Here is a 24,873-nt window from a genome sequence, read left to right on the forward strand (position 1 = left end):
TCTTTCCTCAGAGATCTGTGAGTTCTTTTCCTTGTTCAATGAGAGTTCTTTACAGCAGGAAAAGATGTGAAAAATTACCTTCATTGACTTGGTTCACAAACATGTTCTTTCACTCTGGCTTTGGTCAGTGCATGAAATCACAGCCTTCCTATCCTCTTCAACATTTAATATACGTATATATGAAGTTCATAACAATTAATAAAATAATTAGCAAAAAGTAGGAAAATAAAGTAAAAATTGATTACATAGCTAGTGAAAGAGTAGAAACACAGGTACAAATCAGCACAAGTGAAAATGAAACAGTAATACAGAATAGTGATACACAGGAAACATATTCAGGATGTGAGAGAGTAATTAAGTCACAGGGAGTGAAACTATGTTGTATACAATTATTGAAATCATCAAATATACCTACCCCTGCTCAGCTCACTCTGTACCACAATCTTATCTATCCATATCTCTAATGTTATCTGTGTATGTGGACTGTGTGACCCTTGCAGGTTTAGCACTTAGTTTTGATTGTAGTAATAATATGTATGGGGATCAACATCTCTAAACAATCTTAAACCAGTATTCATGCAACTAGTCATGCAGGTACTAGTATTATATCACATGCAAGCTTAGGACAACACTCACCACCTCTACTCAAAATGTTAAACTCGCTAAACATAAATACCTTTCATATATTCTGCTATTCGTTTTACATCTTCAAGATATTCGAGCAAGATAACAATTTGGAATTAAGACCTCCTAGAGAACTTCACCACAACCCATGAATATCAGACATGAATTAAATTCCTTTGATATTCCATGTACAGTGGACCCCCGCATAACGATGGCATCGCATAGCGATTTTTCCGCATAACGATTACTTTTATCGCAAAATTTTTGCCCCGCATACCGATTAAAAACCCGCATACCGATTTTCGTCCGAGACGCGTCCAATGTGCCCTCACATGTGCCGGCTGTCCCATTGTTTACCAGCCAGCCTCCGCGGTAACATCCAAGCATACACTCGGAATATTTCGTATTATTACAGTGTTTTCGGTGGTGTTTCTGGAAAATAAGTGACCATGGGCCCCAAGAAAGCTTCTAGTGCCAACCCTGTGGTAAAAAGGGTGAGAATTAGTATGGAAATTAAGAAAGATTTTGAAGGGTTTGGGGCTAACCCTGAGAAGCCTATGCCAGTTGTGGAATCCATTGTGCCTACTTCAAAGATTAAGGAAATGTGTGCAGAGTGGTTTGAACTGCAAACCTTTATAGATGAAAATCACCCTGACACAGCTGTTGCAAGCCGTGCTTGTGACTATTTCAATGACAATGTTATGGCCCATTTTAGGAAAGTCTTGAAGAAACGGGAGGTACAGAGCTCTATGGACAGATTTGTTGTGCGACAGAGGTCCAGTGACTCTGAAGCTGGTCCTAGTGGCATTAAAAGAAGAAGGGAAGTAACCCCAGAAAAGGACTTGCTACCTCAAGTCCTAATGGAAGGGGATTCCCCTTCTAAACAGTAAGAAGATAATGCTCTCCCCTCCTCCCATCCCATCAATCATCACCAGATCTTCAATAAAAGTAAGTGTCATGTAATTGTGCATGCCTTTTTCAGTTTGTGTGTATTAAAATTAACATTTCATGTGGTAAAAAAAATTTTTTTTCATACTTTTGGGCGTCTTGCACGGATTAATTTTATTTCCATTATTTCTTATGGGGAAAATTAATTCGCATAACGATTATTTCGCATAACGATGAGCCCTCTTGCACGGATTAAAATCGTTAACCGGGGGTCCACTGTATATGTCTGAATCTGTGTCAAAATGGTATGTGAATAAAAGGGCCTAAAATCCGGAATAGTCTACCAGAAGAAATAAAAAACTGTGTATCCTTAAATTTAAACCACAACTCAGAAAATATTGTCTAAACCCTGTGAAGTTGTATTTTTCACTACCAAAATTTGTCTCCATTATATTATCTGAATTCTCAGTTCTCTTTATATTTTAGGTTTTTGTGCTCCTTGTCTGATGTAGTGTTAATATTTTTCATTAATGTTATCTGTTAATTTACTATGTCTGTTTTTTTTCTTAAATGCTTGTCTTACTCAATATATGTATTAAATAGATATCATAATAATAATATCTTTATTACTACAAGTACATGTACAAGGTATACAGGCCCAGCTGACATCAGCAACATACTACTATATAGAAAGCCTCTTGTTATGCAGAGCATTTCAGGCAAATTAGGTTAATTTTGTCCCAGGATGCGACCCGCACCAGTCGACTAACACCCAGGTACTATTTTACTGACAAGTGAACAGGGACAACAGGTGTAAGGAAACACAACCAATGTTTCCACCCTTGCTGGGAATCGAACCACAGACCCTCAGCGTGTGAAACGAGCGTTTTGCCTACCAGGCCATGGGCCATGATGTTGGGTATTCTTTGTACTGCATATATAGTATATATACAGTGGACCCCCGGTTAACGAACTTTTTTCATTCCAGTAGTATGTTCAGGTGCCATTACTGACCGAATTTTTTCCCATAAGGAATATTGTGAAGTAGATTAGTCCATTTCAGACCCCCAAACATACACGTACAAACTTCTTTCTTTCTTTCAACACACCGGCCGTATCCCACCGAGGCGGGGTGGCCCAAAAGGAAAAACGAAAGTTTCTCCTTTTACATTTAGTAATATATACAGGAGAAGAGGTTACTAGCCCCTTGCTCCCGGCATTTTAGTTGCCTCTTACAACACGCATGGCTTACGGAGGAAGAATTCTGTTCCACTTCCCCATGGAGATAAGAGGAAATAAACAAGAATAAGAACTAGAAAGAAAATAGAAGAAAACCCAGAGGGGTGTGTATATATGTGCTTGTACATGTATGTGTAGTGTGACCTAAGTGTAAGTAGAAGTAGCAAGACATACCTGAAATCTTGCATGTTCATGAGACAGAAAAAAGGACACCAGCAATCCTACCATCATGTAAAACAATTACAGGCTTTCGTTTTACACTCACTTGGCAGGACGGTAGTACCTCCCTGGGCGGTTGCTGTCTACCAACCTACTACCTATAATACACGTACAAACGCACTTACATAAATACACTTACATAATTGGTCGCATTTGGAGGTGATCGTTAAGCGGGGGTCCACTGTATATGTATGTATGTATGTATTTTTTTTTTAACAAGTTGGCTGTCTCCCACTGAGGCAGGGTGACCCAAAAAGAAAGAAAATCCCCAAAAAGAAAATACTTTCATTATCATTCAACACTTTCACCTCACTCACACATAATCACTTTTTGCATAGGTGCTCAGAACACAACAGTTTAGAAGCATGTATGTATAAAGATACACAACATATCCCTCCAAACTGCTAATATCCCAAAACCCCTCCTTTAGAGTGCAGGCATTGTACTTCCCATTTCCAGGACTCGAGTCTGGCTGTATAAAAATAACCGGTTTCCCTGAATCCCTTCACTAAATATTACCCTGCTCACACTCCAACAGATCGTTAGGTCGCAAATACCATTCGTCTCCATTCACTCCTATCGATCACGCTCATGCACGCCTGCTGGAAGTCCAAGCCCCTTGCCCACAAAATCTCCCTTACCTACTCCCTTCAACCTTTTCGAGGATGACCCCTACCCCGCCTTCCTTCCCCTACAGATTTATACGCTTTTCGTGCCATTCTACTTTGATCCGTTCTCTCTAAATGACCAAACCACCTCAACAACCCCTCTTCAGCCCTCTGACTAATACTTTTATTAACTCCACACCTTCTCCTAATTTCCACACTCCGAATTTTCTGCATAATATTCACACCACACATTGCCCTTAGACAGGACATCTCCACTGCCTCCAACCGCCTCCTCGCTGCTGCATTCACAACCCAAGCTTCGCATCATATAAGAGTGTTGGTACTACTATACTTTCATACATTCCCTTCTTTGCCTCCATAGATAACATTTTTTGGCTCCACATATACCTCAATGCACCACTCGCCTTTCCTTCATCAATTCTATGATTAACCTCATCCTTTATAAATCCATCCACTGACACATCAACTCCCAAATATCTGAAAACATTCACTTCTTCCATACTCTTCCTCCTCAATTTAATATCAAATTTTTCTTTATCTAAATCATTTGATACCCTCATCACCTTACTCTTTTCTATGTTCACTTTCAACTTTCTACCTTTACACACACTCCCAAACTCATCCACTAACCTTTGCAATTTTTCTTTAGAATCTCCCATAAGCACAGTATCATCAGAAAAAAGTAACTGTGTCAATTCCCATTTTGTATTTGATTCCCCATAATTTAATCCCACCCCTCTCCTGAACACCCTAGCATTTACTTCTTTTACAACTCCATCTATAAATATATTAAACAACCATTTTGGCATTACACATCCCTGTCTAAGACCTACTTTTACCGGGAAGTATTCTCCCTCTCTTCTACACACCCTAACCTGAGCCTCACTAGTCTCATAAAAACTCTTTACAGCATTTAGTAACTTACCACCTATTCCATATACGTACAGTGGACTCTCGACCAACGATGTTAATCCGTCCTTGAGAGCTCATCGTTAGTCGAAATTATCGTTAGTCAAGTTAATTTTCCCCCATAAGAAATAATGGAAATCAAATTAATCCATTCCTGACACCCCAAAGTATTGAAAAAAAAAATTTTACCACATGAAATATTAATTTTAATACACACAAACTGAAGAAGACATGTACAATTACATGACACTTACCTTTATTGAAGATCTGGTGATGATTGATGGGATGGGAGGAGGGGAGAGTGTGGATAGTGTTAGTGTTTAGAAGGGGAATCCCCTTCCATTAGAACTTGAGGTGTCAAGTCCTTTTCCGGGGTTATTTCCCTTCTTCTTTTAATGCCACTAGGACCAGCTTGAGAGTCACTGGACCTCTGTCGCACAACATATCTGTCCATAGAGCTCTGTACCTCCCGTTTCTTTACGATTGGTCTAAAATGGGCCACAACATTGTCATTGTAATAGTCACCAGCACGGCTTGCAATAGCTGTGTTAGGGTGATTTTCATCCATAAAGGTTTGCAGTTCAACCCACTTTGCACACATTTCCTTAATCTTTGAAGTAGGCACAATGGATTCCACAACTGGCATAGGCGTCTCAGGGTTAGCCCCAAACCCTTCAAAATCTTTCTTAATTTCCATACTAATTCTCACCCTTTTTATCACAGGGATGGCACCGTGTCTTCCTTTGCAGATGACACCCGAATCTGCATGACAGTGTCTTCCATTGCAGACACTGCAAAGCTCCAGGCAGACATCAACCAAATCTTTCAGTGGGCTGCAGAAAACAATATGAAGTTCAACGATGAGAAATTTCAATTACTCAGATATGGTAAACATGAGGAAATTAAATCTTCATCAGAGTACAAAACAAATTCTGGCCACAAAATAGAGCGAAACACCAACGTCAAAGACCTGGGAGTGATCATGTCGGAGGATCTCACCTTCAAGGACCATAACATTGTATCAATCGCATCTGCTAGAAAAATGACAGGATGGATAATGAGAACCTTCAAAACTAGGGAGGCCAAGCCCATGATGACACTCTTCAGGTCACTTGTTCTATCTAGGCTGGAATATTGCTGCACACTAACAGCACCTTTCAAGGCAGGTGAAATTGCCGACCTAGAAAATGTACAGAGAACTTTCACGGCGCGCATAACGGAGATAAAACACCTCAATTATTGGGAGCGCTTGAGGTTCCTAAACCTGTATTCCCTGGAACGCAGGAGGGAGAGATACATGATTATATACACCTGGAAAATCCTAGAGGGACTAGTACCGAACTTGCACACGAAAATCACCCACTACGAAAGCAAAAGACTTGGCAGACGATGCACCATCCCCCCAATGAAAAGCAGGGGTGTCACTAGCACGTTAAGAGACCATACAATAAGTGTCAGGGGCCCGAGACTGTTCAACTGCCTCCCAGCACACATAAGGGGGATTACCAACAGACCCCTGGCAGTCTTCAAGCTGGCACTGGACAAGCACCTAAAGTCAGTTCCGGATCAGCCGGGCTGTGGCTCGTATGTTGGTTTGCGTGCAGCCAGCAGCAACAGCCTGGTTGATCAGGCTGTGATCCACCAGGAGGCCTGGTCTCAGACCGGGCCGCGGGGGCGTTGACCCCCGGAACTCTCTCCAGGTAAACTCCAGAAGCTTTCTTTGGGCCCATGGTGACTTATTTTGCAGATGCAATTATTAAAAACGCTGTGATAATATGAAATGTTCCGATTGTATGTTTGGATGCGACTGCGGTGGCTGGCTTGTAAACACTGCGCAGGCCACACGTGGACGCGTCTCGAATGGAACGAATTGTGTTGGTCGAGTTATTTAGCACTAGTCGAGGCAAAATTTTTGTGTTAAAATGTATTGCTAGTCGGATTTAACGTTATACGATGCCATCGTTGGTCGAGGGTCCACTGTACATGTAACATCTGCCACATTGCTCCCCTATCTGCTCTATTATATGCCTTTTCTAAATCCATAAATGCAGTAAAAGCTTCCCTACCTTTATCTAAATACTGTTCACATATATGCTTCAATGTAAACACTTGATCTACACATCCCCTACCCACTCTAAAACCTCCTTGCTCATCCGCAATCCAACATTCTGTCTTACCTTTAATTCTTTCAATAATAACCCTACCGTACACTTTTCCTGGTATACTCAGTAAACTTATCCCTCTATAATTTTTACAATCTCTTTTATCCCCCTTCCCTTTATATAAAGGGACTATACATGCTCTCTGCCAATCCCTAGGTACCTTCCCCTCTATCATACATTTATTAAACAAAAAATACCAACCACTCCAACACTATATCCCCCCAGCTTTTAACATTTCTGTAATGATTCCGTCAGTTCCAGCTGCTTTACCCCCTTTCATTTTATGTAATGCCTCGTGCACCTCCCCCACACTCACATCCTGCTCTTCTTCACTCCTACAAAATGGTATACCACCCAGACCAGTGCATGAAATTACCGCCTCCCTTTCTTCATCGACATTTAAAAGTTCCTCAAAATATTATGGCCATCTACCCAATACATACCTCCATCTCACCATCTACTAACTCCCCTACTCTGTTTTTAACTGACATGTCCATTCGTTCCCTAGGCTTTCTTAACTTGTTTAACTCGCTCCAAAATTTTTTCTTATTTTCATTAAAATTTCTTGACAGTGCCTCTCCCACTCTGTCATCTGCTCTCCTTTTGCACTTTCTCACCACTCTCTTTACCTTCTTTTGCTCTCCATATACTCTACTCTTCGTATAACACTTCTGCTTTGTAAAAACCTCTCATAAGCTACTTTTTTCTCTTTTATCACACTCTTTATTTCATCATTCCACCAATCACTCCTCTTTCCTCCTGCACCCACCCTCCTATAACCACAAACTTCTGCCCCACATTCTAAGACTGCATTTTTAAAACTATTCCAACCCTCTTCAACCCCCCCACTACTCATACTTGCACCAGCCCACCTTTCTGCCAGTAGTTGCTTATATCTCACTCGAACTTCCTCCTTCCTTAGTTTATACACTTTCACCTCCCTCTTACTTGTCGTTGTCATTTTCCTCTTGGCCCATCTACCTCTTACTCTAACTGTAGCTACAACTAAATAATGATCTGATATATCAGTTGCCCCTCTATAAACGTGTACATCCTGTAGCCTACCCATCAATCATAAATCATAAATACATAATCATAAATACATAATCATAAACAATACATAAACCGGTTATTTTATATAACCGGACTTGAGTCCTGGAAATGGGAAGTACAATGCCTGCACTCTAAAGGAGGGGTTTGGGATATTGGCAGTTTGGAGAGATATATTGTGTATTTTTATGCGTATATACTTCTAAGCTGTTGTATTCTGAGCACCTCTGCAAAAACAGTGATTGTGTGTGAGTGAGGTGAAAGTGTTGAATGATGATGAAAGTATTTTCTTTTTGGGGATTTTCTTTCTCTTTGGGTCACCCTGCCTCTGTGGGAGACGGCCGACTTGTTGAAAAAAAAAAATAATCTAATAAACTACTTTCATTACGAGCTATGTATATCATACCTTGCATATCAAATCATACCCCCGGCCGGGATTGAACCCGCGGTCATAGTCTCAAAACTCCAGCCCGTCGCGTTAGCCACTAGACCAGCCGGGGGTATGATTTGTTTGCAATCGTGTCATTACGATTTCTTGAGTCATACCTTGCATATTTATTTATCCAATCTAATAAACTACTTTCATTATGAGCTATATCATACCTTGTATATTTATTTATCCTCTTTTTCATAAAATATGTATTACTTATTACCAAACCTCTTTTTACACATAGCTCAATTAAAGGCTCCCCATTTTCATTTACCCCTGGCACCCCAAATTTACCTACTACTCCCTCCACAACATTTTTACCCACTTTAGCATTGAAATCCCCAACCACCATTACTCTCACACTTGGTTCAAAACTCCCCATGCATTCACTCAACATTTCCCAAAATCTGTATGTTCAGTACGACTTTATATTTTTTTGTGCATTTGCTATCAAAGTTTAGCAAAAAATTGTGCAATACAGGTTATTATTTTTTGCTTTGTATTATAATTGATAAATATGCTGATGTAGTGATCAGATATTACATATTCTAAATAATAAACTTGTTCTCTGGTTTTAGTATTATGTAAGCACTTTTAACTATATGCAGTAGAAAACCTTAAGAGCTTAGTCATAGCTCATGTTTTCATTATTCTGTGATTTAAATTTAGGCTTCCATTTCCAATAGACATGTGCCATTTCCGTTAACCCTTTTGGGGTCCGTGCTGTAATATTACAGCTTTGAGCTTGGGGTCCATGCTGTAATAATATTGTAAATTCTATTAGCTTTAAATTGAGGCATACACATGAGAGAATGGGTCTGTGTGGTAAGAGTGCGCCATATAAGAAAAATCCTGCCCCATGCAGAGCATGATGTGGAAGACAAAACCATGACTCTGTGTGTAGTTTAAAATAGCAAATTTTCAGTGTATTTTTGGATGGTTAGTTTTATTATGAGTTTCTTGGTATTATTTGATACAATGGAAGACATTTTGATTCAGGAGTGGAAGTAGTTTGAAGTTGAGCTCTAAAGTAGTGGAACTATTCAATTTTTGTCAATTATCCAGAGAATGGGTGAAGCCACCTACATCTCCTAGTCTGTTTTAATGGGTTTTTATTAGGTCTGATTCAATTACTGGGATGCTGTAAACCATGAACAATCTTTCCTGGCTATATATTATTATCTGAGAAATAAACAATCTTCTATTTTTTGTGTGAATAAGAATTCAAAATAGAAAGCAAGGGTAACATCGGAGAGGGTTTTTTTTTTTTTTAATTTTATGTGAAATTGGCCAAATTCCTGAAATCTGATCACTTTATAGAGTAGTTGAAATAGTTGAATGGTTGGCTTCTTGTGCTCAGTCAATAGAATGGAAGGTGCACAAGCAAAACAGCTAATAATTGGTCAACTAGAACCATGGAACTGCCTTAAAATGGGACTCAGTTGGCAGAATTGCCAGTGCATAAATTGTGCTGAGATCACTAACTTTGCATCTGTGTAATTCTCTAAGTTTTTCCATCAAATTTCATACTTTTGGTGCCTTTACCTTCAGAAAAAGATTCTCTACCATTTCTGAAGATTTTTTTTTTTTTTCGACATTTAGAGCAAGTTTCATTTCAGAGGCCTGGACAATGTAAGGTTTAGATACTAATAAATCCCCTTTGTGGGTGAATCTTTAGGCAGTGAAGGTTACCTTTCATATTGTTGCACATACCATCATAGTTTAATAATGAAGGGTTAATGTTAAATGTCCTTCACTTCAGATTGCCAAGGATGCTCGTGAGTGTGTACAGGAGTGTGTGAGTGAGTTCATCAGCTTTGTGACCAGTGAAGCTTCAGACAGATGTCACCAGGTGCGTTGGCATTGTTGTTATACTGAGTGGTGAGGTCGTGACATCTGGCGTTCCCTTGGTTTTCGTTCTAATGGTTCTTGTGATTATTATTGATGATGTATTGTGTGTGAAGATTGTTTCCAGATTATCAACCTGGAGGGCTAGTAATGCAGGATAACCCAGGAAAGCAGCTGGGCTGGCTTATTGCCACTGGGATATTTTCACACACTTCCCAAGAATGCGACCCACAGGTTGGCCAACACCTAGGATTAGACCCAGGTACTTGAAATGTGAACTGAAGATACCACTTCTTGAGTCATGAGCCACCTTTTATATTTTACTGTATACAACAAATAAAAATATCAATTTTATTTCCAAAAATTTAAAATATTGCAATTTTGGGAATTGTGTATGTAGTGCATACACAAGCAGGCCCCACTTATACAGCAGGTCAGGTTCCAGGCTACTGCTGTAAAGTGAATCATATCCCCCTTTTTTTTTTCTACTTTCAAATGCATATAAAAGCCTGATAACATGTTTACACTATCATATATTAAGTGAGCAATAAAACTAGGCCTAAAAAATGAATATATAGTACACACATTGCTTACTTTCATTAAAATATTTTCATCCTTAGCTTATAATGAGTGGTAAATATATTTATTGCAGGAATTCCAAATAAATGAAGAATGGGTATAATTAACCCTTAAATGGTCCAAACGTATATATACGTTTTTTCAACATCTGAAAATATGTAAAAAAATGTAGATCTTCTTTTTTGTTTTACATTTGAAAACGTGTAAAAAACTTTTATCTACATATTTTTTTTTTTGTTATATTTGAAAATATGTCAAAAAAAGTAGATCTACTTTTGTAGCACTACGAATTTGAACGTCGATCTCTTTGGACCGTTTAAGGGTTAAAAACTGCTGCATTAGTGGGGGGGGGGGAAGCCCCTGTTACATGAAACATTTTGGTCAGACTAAATGCTTTGCATACTAGTGGCTTTTTTTTTTTTTTTTATCAGTGTTTCATTACATGTAAACTACATTATTTTTTAACACAAAAAGAAATAAACATTTAAATTTGAACTGTTTAATACAGGTGCAGGTGTGGAAATGACTGATAAATATAATAGTATCTCATAGAATGGGTGGAAATTGAAGCCATGGTATATCAGTGTTTAACTCGTAAACGGTCCAAGCAGATCTACGTTCACATGTGTAGCGCTACAAAAGTAGATCTACGTTTTTTTACATATTTTCAAATATAACAACAAAAAAAGTAGATCAAAGTTTTTTTACACATTTTCAAATGTAAAAAAAAAAAACAAAAAAGATCTACTTTTTTTACGTACTTTCAAATGTTGAAAAAACGTATATATATGTTTACGGGTTAAGCTAGCTGGCCAGGAAGCTGATCAGCATATCATGCTAACCTAGTAAAAATCATCCAGTTAAGCTTATTTCTGTGCACACTTGGAAGGTTAGTATGGGCCCTACAATGACCTCAAATGCTAGCTTTTACAGATGAATTTCACCACCACATTGGAGGCAAGCTCAGTCTCAAGTCCCTTGAAGACCATTATGAGTGACTTGAAATCACATTAACAAAATTGTGAACAACTCTTGGTAAGGGTTGGATTCAACACTGTGGTGTCCAAGTATTAAAGCTGGAGGACCAACCAGTCTTCTAACTGAAGTAAAGCCTCTCTTTAATGGACTTCATTTAACAGATATTGGGAACTGTAGACAAAGATACATTAGCCAGACACATCAAAATTATAATCAGACAAAATGTAAAAAGACTATAGATTCCAGATTTTGTCCATAGCAGTAGTGTCCAGTAGTCTTTTGAATCAGTGGACTAAGTCTGATGATTCCAACATTTGTCTGGTATGGGCCAGAGTGTGCTTGTCCAGGGCCTGTCTGTTTTCATTGTTTCTCGAGTCTAAGGCTACCTGTGTCAGTTTGTGTGTTCACTCTCACAAACACTCATTGTTCAATCTTCATTTTTCCTAGATTTCTCCTCAAGGGAGGTTCCTTGGTGCTGGTGAGGGGCTCTTGATCTAAGGAATTGGATCTGTGCTCTGGTTCCCTGAATTAAGCCTGAATACCTTCCACCCCCCACCCCACCCACATGCACTGTATAATCCTACAAGTTTAGCTCTCCCCCATGATTATAATACATAATAATAATAATTTTCCTGGATTTACAGTGTTTTATGTGACTTATTAACATATTAAAAACACTGATATCCCAAGTGTTCGACTCAGCCCGCATAGAACCTCCATGGTCATAAAAGGCCCAAGAATATGGAAAAGACTGCTAGAAGGTCTCCATGTGCACTCTGTTTCAAAAACATTATAAAAAATCTCAACCTGAATTTGATGTGTTTTATAAAGACTAGCTATAAGTTCCACGTACAGCCTCTCCTCACTTAGTGACGTACTCGTTTCCTGACGACTCAGACTTACAATGGGCTCTGACCAGTTTGCATACCTAAATAATGTATATTAGAGCTGATTTCCTCTATTCTCTTTATTACAATATACAGTACACCACTGAATAAACATTTAAAAATATACCAGAAATGTTATAAAGCGAGAAGAGGCTGTACAGTGGACCCCCGGTTAACGATATTTTTTCATTCCAGAAGTATGTTTAGGTGCCAGTACTGACCGAATTTGTTCCCATAAGGAATATTGTGAAGTAGATTAGTCCATTTCAGACCCCCAAACATACACGTACAAACGCACTTACATAAATACACTTACATAATTGGTCGCATTGGGAGGTGATCGTTAAGCGGGGGTCCACTGTATATCTAAAGCATATTGTCAGTCCTGATTCTAGTCAGAATTAATACCTATGTACTTCTTTTCTCCTATATTTCTACTCCAATAATTTTCTATTTCTCAAATTGTAATTGCTGTTTTGTTATTGTCTCTCAGTATTAACCCTTCAGGGTTGTAACCCAGCTCTCAAACTTGCTTTTGGGGTAACCAAAAGCAAAACCAGAGTGGGTAGGGGATGTGTAGATCAAGTGTTTACATTGAAGCATATATGTGAACAGTATTTAGATAAAGGTAGGGAAGTTTTTATTGCATTTATGGATTTAGAAAAGGCATATGATAGAGTGGATAGAGGAGCAATGTGGCAGATGTTGCAAGTATATGGAATAGGTGGTAAGTTATTAAATGCTGTAAAGAGTTTTTATGAGGATAGTGAGGCTCAGGTTAGGGTGTGTAGAAGAGAGGGAGACTATTTCCCGGTAAAAGTAGGTCTTAGACAGGGATGTGTAATGTCACCATGGTTGTTTAATATATTTATAGATGGGGTTGTAAAGGAAGTAAATGCTAGGGTGTTCGGGAGAGGGGTGGGATTAAATTTTGGGGAATCAAATTCAAAATGGGAATTGACACAGTTACTTTTTGCTGATGATACTGTGCTTATGGGAGATTCTAAAGAAAAATTGCAAAGGTTAGTGGATGAGTTTGGGAATGTGTGTAAAGGTAGAAAGCTGAAAGTGAACATAGAAAAGAGTAAGGTGATGAGGGTGTCAAATGATTTAGATAAAGAAAAATTGGATATCAAATTGGGGAGGAGGAGTATGGAAGAAGTGAATGTTTTCAGATACTTGGGAGTTGACGTGTCGGCGGATGGATTTATGAAGGATGAGGTTAATCATAGAATTGATGAGGGAAAAAGGTGAGTGGTGCGTTGAGGTATATGTGGAGTCAAAAAACGTTATCTATGGAGGCAAAGAAGGGAATGTATGAAAGTATAGTAGTACCAACACTTTTATATGGGTGCGAAGCTTGGGTGGTAAATGCAGCAGCGAGGAGACGGTTGGAGGCAGTGGAGATGTCCTGTTTAAGGGCAATGTGTGGTGTAAATATTATGCAGAAAATTCGGAGTGTGGAAATTAGGAGAAAGTGTGGAGTTAATAAAAGTATTAGTCAGAGGGCAGAAGAGGGGTTGTTGAGGTGGTTTGGTCATTTAGAGAGAATGGATCAAAGTAGAATGACATGGAAAGCATATAAATCTATAGGGGAAGGAAGGCGGGGTAGGGGTCGTCCTCGAAAGGGTTGGAGAGAGGGGGTAAAGGAGGTTTTGTGGGCGAGGGGCTTGGACTTCCAGCAAGCGTGCGTGAGCGTGTTAGATAGGAGTGAATGGAGACGAATGGTACTTGGGACCTGACGATCTGTTGGAGTGTGAGCAGGGTAATATTTAGTGAAGGGATTCAGGGAAACCGGTTATTTTCATATAGTCGGACTTGAGTCCTGGAAATGGAAAGTACAATGCCTGCACTTTAAAGGAGGGGTTTGGGATATTGGCAGTTTGGAGGGATATGTTGTGTATCTTTATATGTGTATGCTTCTAGACTGTTGTATTCTGAGCACCTCTGCAAAAACAGTGATAATGTGTGAGTGTGGTGAAAGTGTTGAATGATGATGAAAGTATTTTCTTTTTGGGGATTTTCTTTCTTTTTTGGGTCACCCTGCCTCGGTGGGAGACGGCCGACTTGTTGAAAAAAAAAAAAAAAAAAATTTAAAAAAACAAACAAATTTTTTTCTTATGAAATAGTAATCTTTTTCCTAAGGTAATGAAACCAAAAGTACAAAATTTGATGGAAAACTTACAGAATTATGCTCTTGCAAAGTTAGCAGTTTTTGTCCTTGCTTTTGATCCTGTAATCTAATCTCATGAATTTTAAGGTTTGAATGTATTTGGTAGCTATTAGAAATACAGTATTATTTTTCATGGCTCATTTAATGACGTAGTTTATCTTTTACAGGAGAAAAGGAAGACTATCAATGGTGAAGACATCTTGTGGGCCATGAATGCACTAGGGTTTGAGAATTATGTTGAACCCCTTAAAATCTACCTTCAAAAATTTCGTGAGGTGAGTGAGGGAGTGAGTATGAAGCAACACAGATTATAACAATCTCTGAAATATATACGTATCTCTTTTAAAGTAAACTGTAAATTTGTTGTATTTCTTATATGGAAATATCATTATCTCCCATTTCCCACATGTTACATGACCCCAAAGGATTTAGTGCTTACTGGTGTTGACGAGGCTTGACTCCTCCGTCCACATATCCTTGACCTGTTCTTGATGATCCTGACACTGACACTGCTCACTCCTGCTCTAAGGAACAAGCTTCTCAGAAACCTTTTCTCCTCCAGTCTACATTTCATAGATGCTCCTGGTCAAAATTCTTTTCTCTTCAGCCAGCAACACCTACAAATTACTTCACTGGCCATAGCATAACAAAACATTCTTGAGGTATGTTGGGCAAAACATTTCCTGTAATAATCTGTCCCTCCTTCACTCTGTTGACTACACCCCTGTCACAACACACACATTCTTCTGACAGTGCTAGCTGCAGTACTGTCCTCATTCCACATTCTTTAGTCCAGCAGGACGTTGCTCATTGTGGCCTGGATATTCAGGAGCAACTTAGGTTTAAGAACCTCCCAGTTATCAAAGTAGAATTTTGTGTACTTGCCTGTGGTAGGATGTGTTATCCATGTAGTGTTGCTAAACTGACCTTAAACTAACAGTTGCATCCAGCTTTGGTTTATATAGTAGGACAGCACTTGCAAGTGAAGAAATTAATCCTTACCAATAGCAGAAATTTCTGTTGGTTTAGCCATTTAGCTAAGTATTGTAGGTCATTGGCAGAATGCCCGGACTATGGTGTAGCTGACCATAATAATTCATCCTGCAGCCGGGCTTCCTCTTTGTCTTCACCATAGTGAGGGTCACCCTACATATTCTCTCCAGTGCCTACTTTTCTCACAGAACACAAAATACATTATCTGAACCAGCACTGGCCATGCTGTAGTACTTCGGCTTGAGCTCAGCTCACTCGGATAAGCTGTGAGTAGTAAATTCTGGCCTAAATATGAGAGAATGAGTCTGTGGTAAGTGTGAACCATATAAAGAAAATCGTGCAGCACATGGTGCATAATGAGAAAAAAACTGCGACTGTGTTTTTGGTTTAAAACAGCAGCTTTGTGGTGTATTTTTGCATGGTTTTTTTGGTTGTATTCTTGGTTTCATTTGATAGAATGATATAGAAATAAAGATGATTTTGATTAGTTTCAGGACTGAAAATAACTTGAAATTGAGCTCAAAGTAGTGGAAATGTTTGATTTTTGCCGATATGCAAGAGTAAACAAACGACTTCACTTGTCCATTACACGTCTAACTGGTGGGTGTAATATGCGTTCTCAAATGCGCTGATATTATTTATACATTTGTGTATAACAATATTGCATAACAGTAAATCTTCTATTTTTTTATGTGAAGAAAAAAATCAAACCTAGGTAGTAGATTGGTAGACAGTGACCGCCCAGGGAGGTACTACCGTCCTGCCAGGTGAGTGTAAAACGAAAGCCTGTAATTGTTTTACATGATGGTAGGATTGCTGGTGTCCATTTTTCTGTCTCGCAAACACGCAAGGTTTCAGGCACGTCTTGCTACTTCTACTTACACTTAGGTCACACTACACATACATGTACAAGCATATATATATACACACCCCACTGGGTTTTCTTCTATTGTCTTACTAGTTCTTGTTCTTGTTTATTTCCTCTTACCTCCATGGGGAAGTGGAACAGAATTCTTCCTCCGTAAGCCATGCGTGTTGTAAGAGGCGACTAAAATGCCAGGAGCAAGGGGCTAGTAACCCCTTCTCCTGTATATATTACTAAATGTAAAAGGAGAAACTTTCGTTTTTCCTTTTGGGCCACCCTGCCTCGGTGGGATATGGCCGGTGTGTTAAAAATAAAAAAATAAAAATGGAATTCATGTTGTAAAGCCTGGGAACAAAACTAATGAAAAGAGGAGATGTTATTTTAGTGCCAGGAATACCTGCATTATTTATTCTGAACCTTTTTTTTTTTATATACAGGGTTTGACAAGGTTAGGTTAAGGACCCCTAGCTTTATTGACAAGCTATTTACAGGTTAAGAATACCTAACTTTATTGACAGGCTAAGAGCTGATCACTTTATGGGTAGTTGAAATAGTAGATTGGGTGATTTCTTGTGCTCAGTCAATGAGATGGAAGACGTACTAGTAAAATAGCTAAGAATTTGGCTGACTGGAACACTGTAATTGGCCTAACATAGGACTTAAAGTATTGCAAAAGCATAATTTCATCAATTTTCCATTAATTTCATACTTTTTGTTTTATTACCTTCAGAAAAAGATTCAATACTATTTCTTAAGGAAAAAATGACAATTTTTTTTAAAATCTTGGATAGTGTGAACAAGTTTCAGATCGGGGGTCTGGACAGTGAAAGGGTTAAAGATAAGAAGAGCCTCTTGTATGCTAGGGCAGTTTCTCTCTTCCACCTTTAACCCTTTCAGGTTCAAGAGACCCTCTCCTAAACTTGTTCTCAGGGTCGAAAATTTTTCGGGAAAAAAAATTATTTTTTCTTATGAAAAGATAGAGAATCTTTTCCTGATCATAATGACACCAAAAGTATGAATTTTGATGGAAAACTTAGGGAATTATGCTCTCGCAAAGTTAGTGGTCTCAACTATGTTTGTGCATCGGCGATTTCGCCCACTTTGAGCCCTATTTTCGGCCAATTCCAGTGTACTAGTCGACAGAAATCATGACTATTTCGCTAAAACTCCATTTTTTCTATTGCATGAGTACAAGAAACCACCCATTTACCGATTTCAACTATCCAATAAAGTGGTCAGAAATTAGCAATTTTCCCAATTTCACACAAATTTCAAAAGATGCCAGTTTCCAAATAACATTTCCTCTGTTCATTAGTCATGCCCCCACACCCCTCTTACATTTCTTTTGCTTTCCACTTTGAATTTTTATTCTCACAAAAAATAGAAGATTTACTGTTATGCAGACTACTGCATTAGTGTAGAAATGGTATAAATAATATCAGCACACTTGTGGAAGAATATTAGACTCACCAGTTGACGTGTATTGGACGCGTGGCATTTGTTTACTTTTGAACTTCGGCAAAAATCAAACATTTCTGCTACTTTGAGCTCAATTTCGAGGTACTTTTCATTGTGAAACCAATTAAAATCATCTCAATTTCTGTAATATGTCTTCCATTCTATAAAATGAGACCAGGAAAACAAGAATATGACCATAAATACCATACGAAAATACAGTGCAGAGTTGCTGTTTTAAACCAAAAACACAAAGTTTTTTTTCTCATTACGCACTGTGTGCTGCAGGATTTTTTTTTTATACTGTGCACACTGACCACATAGACCCATTCTTTCATATGTAGTCCTACCAGCTTTCTCACTAGATTTGAAGGCGCTAGAATTTAGGCATACTAGTACGTCAATAACCCTGGTGCATAAGCCGTACTAGTACGTCGGAAACCCTGAAAGGGTTAGGGGAGACATCCGTGCTTCTCATACTCCAAAGTTGCTAGGCACCTTCAGGCCCTTGTTGTACCCTCACCCACAGTCTTTCTTCTTTCTTTCAACACACCAGCCGTATCCCACTGAGGTGGGGTGGCCCAAAAGGAAAAACGAAAGTTTCGCCTTTTAAATTTAGTAATATATACAGGAGTAGGGGTTACTAGCCCCTTGCTCCCGGCATTTTAGTCTCCTCTTACAACACTCATGGCTTACGGAGGAAGAATTCTGTTCCACTTCCCCATGGAGATAAGAGGAAATAAACAAGAACTTAGGAGTTGACGTGTCGGCGGATGGATTTATGAAGGATGAGGTTAATCATAGAATTGATGAGGGAAAAAAGGTGAGTGGTGCGTTGAGGTATATGTGGAGTCAAAAAACTTTATCTATGGAGGCAAAGAAGGGAATGTATGAAAGTATAGTAGTACCAACACTCTTATATGGATGTGAAGCTTGGGTGGTAAATGCAGCAGCGAGGAGACGGTTGGAGGCAGTGGAGATGTCCTGTCTAAGGGCAATGTGTGGTGTAAATATTATGCAGAAAATTCGGAGTGTGGAAATTAGGAGAAGGTGTGGAGTTAATAAAAGCATTAGTCAGAGGGCAGAAGAGGGGTTGTTGAGGTGGTTTGGTCATTTAGAGAGAATGGATCAAAGTAGAATGACATGGAAAGCATATAAATCTATAGGGGAAGGAAAGAGGGGTAGGGGTCGTCCTTGAAAGGGTTGGAAAGAGGGGGTAAAGGAGGTTTTGTGGGTGAGGGGCTTGGACTTCCAGCAAGCGTGCATGAGCGTGTTAGATAGGAGTGAATGGAGACGAATGATACTTGGGACCTGACGATCTGTTGGAGTGTGAGCAGGGTAATATTTAGTGAAGGGATTCAGGGAAACCGGTTATTTTCATATAGTCGGACTTGAGTCCTGGAAATGGGAAGTACAATGCCTGCACTTTAAAGGAAGGGTTTGGGATATTGGCAGTTTGGAGGGATATGTTGTGTATCTCTATACGTATATGCTTCTAAACTGTTGTATTCTGAGCACCTCTGCAAAAGCAGTGATAATGTGTGAGTGTGGTGAAAGTTTTGAATGATGATGAAAGTATTTTCTTTTTGGGGATTTTCTTTCTTTTTTTTTGGGTCACCCTGCCTCGGTGGGAGATGACCGACTTGTTGAAAAAAAAAAAAAAATGTATGTGTAGTGTGACCTAAGTTTAAGTAGAAGTAGCAAGATGTACCTGAAATCTTGCATGTTCATGAGACAGAATAAAGGACACCAGCAATCCTACCGTCATGTACAACAATGACAGGCTTTCGTTTTACACTCACTTGGCAGGACGGTAGTACCTCCCTGGGCGGTTGCTGTCTACCAACCTACTTCCCAGATCACCCACAGTCACCCATGCTTATTTCTTTGTTGTATTCTATCCCGTGTGTTTCTCCATCCACACAGCCTTCCCTACCTAATCCTTCATCTTTATTTCAGCACCTCAAAGGCCCAAAACTCCTCCGGTCACCAAAACTCCCTACCAACCGTTTGCTCTGTGCTTAACTATTCATACCTCTGAGTCATGCCCCTTGCCTTGTGTGGCAGTGACAGTTCTAGACATCCATCCACCCCTACATAATGACATTACCCCCTCTGTCTCTACTTAGGTTCCTTCTTCCCTGTATACCACTATTCTCTCTCTTTCTACTCCTTGGGTAGGCTCCAATATCTCTTCCCTCTACTCCACCTACCCCTTTTGAATCTTGCTCTGTGCTGACCATCCTAGCTGATAGCCACTGCTTGCTTTCAATTGTCTTCCCATTTACTGCTGTCTTTATTATAGTGTAATATAAGATTATACAGGGAAAATTGAGGGGAGTTCCAAGTGTTGCTCTCCCAGTTTTGTCCTCTGTGTTTGCAAGAACCAAAATTACATTCCACTCTTGGTCTTATCTCTGTCTATTTTATTGCAGTCACTTGATGCTTTTCCTGATGAAACATTAACAAGAGTGCACTTCTTGTGAGCATTGATATATCTTATTCTCAGTTCATCTGTACTGTCTCATTATACTGTGGTACGTGTCTTTTCAGCAGGTAGTACACAGTCTGATCTTGGTATCTTTCTCCTTTACACCCATTATCTATCCCTGATATTGATTTTCTGATTTCTTCCTTACCTTTGCCACTCCTTTCATTTAGTGATTTTTAATGATCATTTCTGTAGGAAGGGTCTCACTGCAATTTGTGGGAAGCATTTGTAGACTTTTCTAACTCCACTTCCTTTCCATGTTTTAAATTCCAGCAGCCTGCATATTTTGATCTTCACACTCATACACTTTATTCATGCAGTACTTCTTTTCCTGATGTTCCTTTCTACTATTTCAGAAGAAAAAATTAAACAAAAAAAAAGTGGACACTGAAAGCAATATTTATTTCGGAGATCTGGACAGTGAAAGGGTTAATATTGCTCTCAGTGTCCACTTTTAAAAAAAAATATCTTCTGAAATGGTAGAGAATCTTTTTCTGAAGATAACAACAAAAGTTTAGAAGCATACACATATAAAGATACACAACATATCCCTCCAAACTGCCAATATCCCAAACCCCTCCTTTAAAGTGCAGGCATTGTACTTCCCATTTCCAGGACTCAAGTCCGACTATATGAAAATAACCGGTTTCCCTGAATCCCTTCACTAAATATTACCCTGCTCACACTCCAACAGATCGTCAGGTCCCAAGTACCATTCGTCTCCATTCACTCCTATCCAGCAAACGTGAGTGAGCGTGTTAGATAGGAGTGAATGGAGACGAATGGTACTTGGGACCTGACAATCTGGTGGAGTATGAGCAGGGTAATATTTAGTGAAGGGATTCAGGGAAACAGGTTATTTTCATATAGTCGGACTTGAGTCCTGGAAATGGGAAGTACAATGCCTGCACTTTAAAGGAGGGGTTTGGGATATTGGCAGTTTGGAGGGATATGTTGTGTATCTTTATATGTGTATGCTTCTAAACTGTTGTATTCTGAGCACCTCTGCAAAAACAGTGATAATGTGCGAGTGTGGTGAAAGTGTTGAATGATGATGAAAGTATTTTCTTTTTGGGGATTCTCTTTCTTTTTTGGGTCACCCTGCCTCGGTTGGAGACGGCCAACTTGTTGAAAAAAAAAAAAAAAAAAGTACAAAATTTGATGAAAAATTTACGGAATTACACAGGTTCAAAGTTAGTGGTCTTGGCGCATGTATGCATTGGTTATCTTGAATCAATTTCAGTCCTGTTTTAAGTCATTTCCGTTGTTTGAGCAAATTCTTAGCTATTTCGCTAGTATGCCTTCTGTTATGTTGATAGTGCAAGAAACTGGTGTTTCAGCTGCCCTAAAACTTTTATACAAAATTTGGCCAATATTACACAAAATTAAATAATACCTATTTAAAAATAGTCCATAAACAATGTAGACATTCCTGGCACTAAACATTTCTACTATCAGCACTTTTAACCCTTTGAGGGTGGTTCCCATTCTACTATGGCTTTAAAGCCCAGGTCGGTCCAGTTGTTCTACACAATGAGAGAATGGGTCTTTGCAGTAAGTGTGCACCATATAAAAAAAAAATCTGCAGCATGTAGTGCATAATGAGAAAAAAAACAAGTATTTTTGGTGTAAAAGAGCAACTTTGCAGTGTATTTTCGTATGGTTTGTATCCTTAGTTTCTTAGTCTCACTTGATAGAATGGATGATATAGTAACAGAGATGATTTTGATTGGTTTCAGGACTGAAAGTAGCTTGAATTTGAGCTCAAAGTAGCGCAAGTGTTCGATTTTTGCTGATATTTCAGAGTACACATTACGTCACTCGTCCAATACATGCCCAGTTGGTCGGTCTAATATGTGTTCATAAATACACTGATATTATTTATACAATTATTACAAAAATGCAGTAGTCTGCATAACAGTAAATCTTCTATTTTTTTGTGTGAATAAAAATTTCAAAATGGAGAGGCTGAGGGACATAACTGATGAATAGGGGAAATATTTTCTAAGTGCCAGGAATGTCTACATTGTTTATTCTGGACCCTATTTTTAAATTGGCACTTTTTTAATTTTGTGTGAAATTAACCAAATTACCAATTTCTGATTCCTTTATTGGGTAGTTGAAATAGGTAAATGGGCAGTTTCTTGTACCCAGTCATTTAATAGAAGGAATATATAACAGCAAAATAGTTGAGTTTGGTTGGCTGGAACAATGGAATCGGCTGAGAATTGGGCTTCAAGTGGGTGAAAATGCTGATGCACAAATATCACAGAGACTGCTAATTTTGCAAGTGTAATTCCATAAGTTTTCCATCAAATTTTGTACTTTTGGTTTCATTACCTTGGGAAAAAGATTCTCTATCATTGCATAAGAAAAAGTAATTTTTATTATTATTATTATTATTATTATTATTATTATTATTATTATTATTATTATTATTATTATTATTATTATTCTTCTTTCAACGTACCAGCCGTATCCCACTGAGGTGGGGTGGCCCAAAAGAAAAAACTGAAGTTTCTCCTTTTAAATTTAGTAATATATACAGGAGAAGGGGTTACTAGCCCCTTGCTCCCGGCATTTTAGTCGCCTCTTACAACACGCATGGCTTACAGAGGAAGAATTCTGTTCCACTTCCCCATGGAGATAAGAGGAAATAAACAAGAACAAGAATTAGAAAGAAAATAGAAGAAAACCCAGAGGGGTGTGTATATATATGCTTGTACATGTATGTGTAGTGTGACCTAAGTGTAAGTAGAAGTAGCAAGACTTACCTGTAATCTTGCATATTTATGAGACAGACAAAAGACACCAGCAATCCTACCATCATGTAAAACAATTACAGGCTTTCGTTTTACACTCACTTGGCAGGACGGTAGTACCTCCCTGGGCGGTTGCTGTCTACCAACCTACTACCTAGGATTATTATTATTATTATTATTATTATTATTCTCTGACCCTGAGAGCAAGTTTCAGATTAGGGGCTCTGACCCTAAAAGGCTTAATTTCAGAGGTCTCAACAGAGCAAGGGTTAAAATAGATGGTTGATTTGCATTACATGTGCTTATACTGTAAATGCTTTTTGGCTTATAGATGAATAGTTTTAAGCAGCAGCTAGTTGATAAATGAGACACATGTGCAACACTTGGGTATCTTTATTGTGGGAACGTTTTGCCACACAGCGGCTTCATCAGTCCAATATAAAGAAGAATAGTAAAGATCAGGAGGAGTATGAGGTAATCAGTCCTTCAGCCTGGAGTTGATGTAATCAGTTCATTGATCTTGACTGATTACCTCAAACTTCTGATCTTCACTATTCTTCTTTGTATTGAACTGATGAAGCCACTGTGGCAAAACGTTCCCATAATAAAGATGCCCAAGTGTTGCACATGTGTCTAATTTATCACCTTTTTGGCTTGTTGCCTCAGTTACCATTGATTCTGATTATTTTTCTTTTCTTTTCCCACAGTCTACCAAAGGAGACAAGCCAATGGAAGGCTCAATGGAAGGAAGTTATGATGTAGACTTTACAAACAACATGGCCACATTCACCACCGACCACGTTAACCAGTCTGAGATTGTTTGCACCTACGGTCCGGGTCAAGTCACTCAACAGTTTACCTTAGGATAAAATTATCATCTTTAGTCTGAGTTCTCGTTTTGTTTGGAGTTTTTATGCCTAATATTTAAGGGGACTGGATACAGATCACATTTGGAGGAGTACAGTGTTTCTTAAAGGTTTTGTTACTTATAAAATATCAGTTTCGTTCCAGTTAACATGGAACACACGATTAGGCTCAGCACAGCTGGAGTGTAGCATCACAACTCTACAACATACATTACATTTCTTAAGGGTCTGGGGCAAGCTAGTTTTTGAAAATACATAAGAGTTTATCTCACATTCACACTGAAAACTCAGGGACTTGAATGTACTTACCTTGGCTCTGTAAGGCAGCCACTTTCCAAATCTTCTAAAAGCTGTAATGAATGTGCTTCAACTTCATGAGCTTGCATATTCAAGGGTTCTTGATCTAAGGAATTTGAGTTAACCCTCTCTTTTTCTTGGATCATGCCTGATTACCTCTCATTTCCCAGGACCTCTTTGTGTTGGACATTTTCTTGTGAATTCAAGAACAGTGACTCACGAAATCGTAATGACACGATTGCAAACAAACCATACCACGGGCGGGATTTGAACCCGCGGTCAGAGTCTCAAAACTCCAGACCGTCACGTTAGCCACTGGGTCAGCTAGCTTCAATAAGATTCGTCCAACTAGGTGTATTTCTACATCATAGGAGGGTTAGCATAGGCACCACTGTGTCCACAAATGCAAGTTTTTACAGACGAATCTCCCGCTAGCATGGCCAGGAGATTCGTCTGTAAAAACTTGCATTTGTGAACACAGTGGTGCCTATGCTAACTTTCCTATAGTGTAGAAATACACCTAGTCGGA

At 38.9% G+C, this 24,873-nt stretch overlaps 1 protein-coding gene across 1 annotated transcript; it reads left to right on the forward strand.

Moving 5' to 3' along the window:
- Positions 1 to 451: 451 nt before the first annotated feature.
- LOC128693584 (nuclear factor Y-box B) lies at positions 452 to 24,719 on the forward strand. The gene is made up of 4 exons (XM_070097433.1): positions 452 to 594; positions 9,913 to 10,002; positions 14,783 to 14,890; positions 23,889 to 24,719. The coding sequence occupies exons 1-4, from the start codon at positions 577 to 579 to the stop codon at positions 24,048 to 24,050; spliced, it is 378 nt and encodes a 125-aa protein (XP_069953534.1). The 5' UTR covers positions 452 to 576; the 3' UTR covers positions 24,051 to 24,719.
- Positions 24,720 to 24,873: the final 154 nt, after the last annotated feature.

This window comes from Cherax quadricarinatus, chromosome 57 (assembly GCF_038502225.1).
Source record: "Cherax quadricarinatus isolate ZL_2023a chromosome 57, ASM3850222v1, whole genome shotgun sequence".
Taxonomy (NCBI): domain Eukaryota; kingdom Metazoa; phylum Arthropoda; class Malacostraca; order Decapoda; family Parastacidae; genus Cherax; species Cherax quadricarinatus.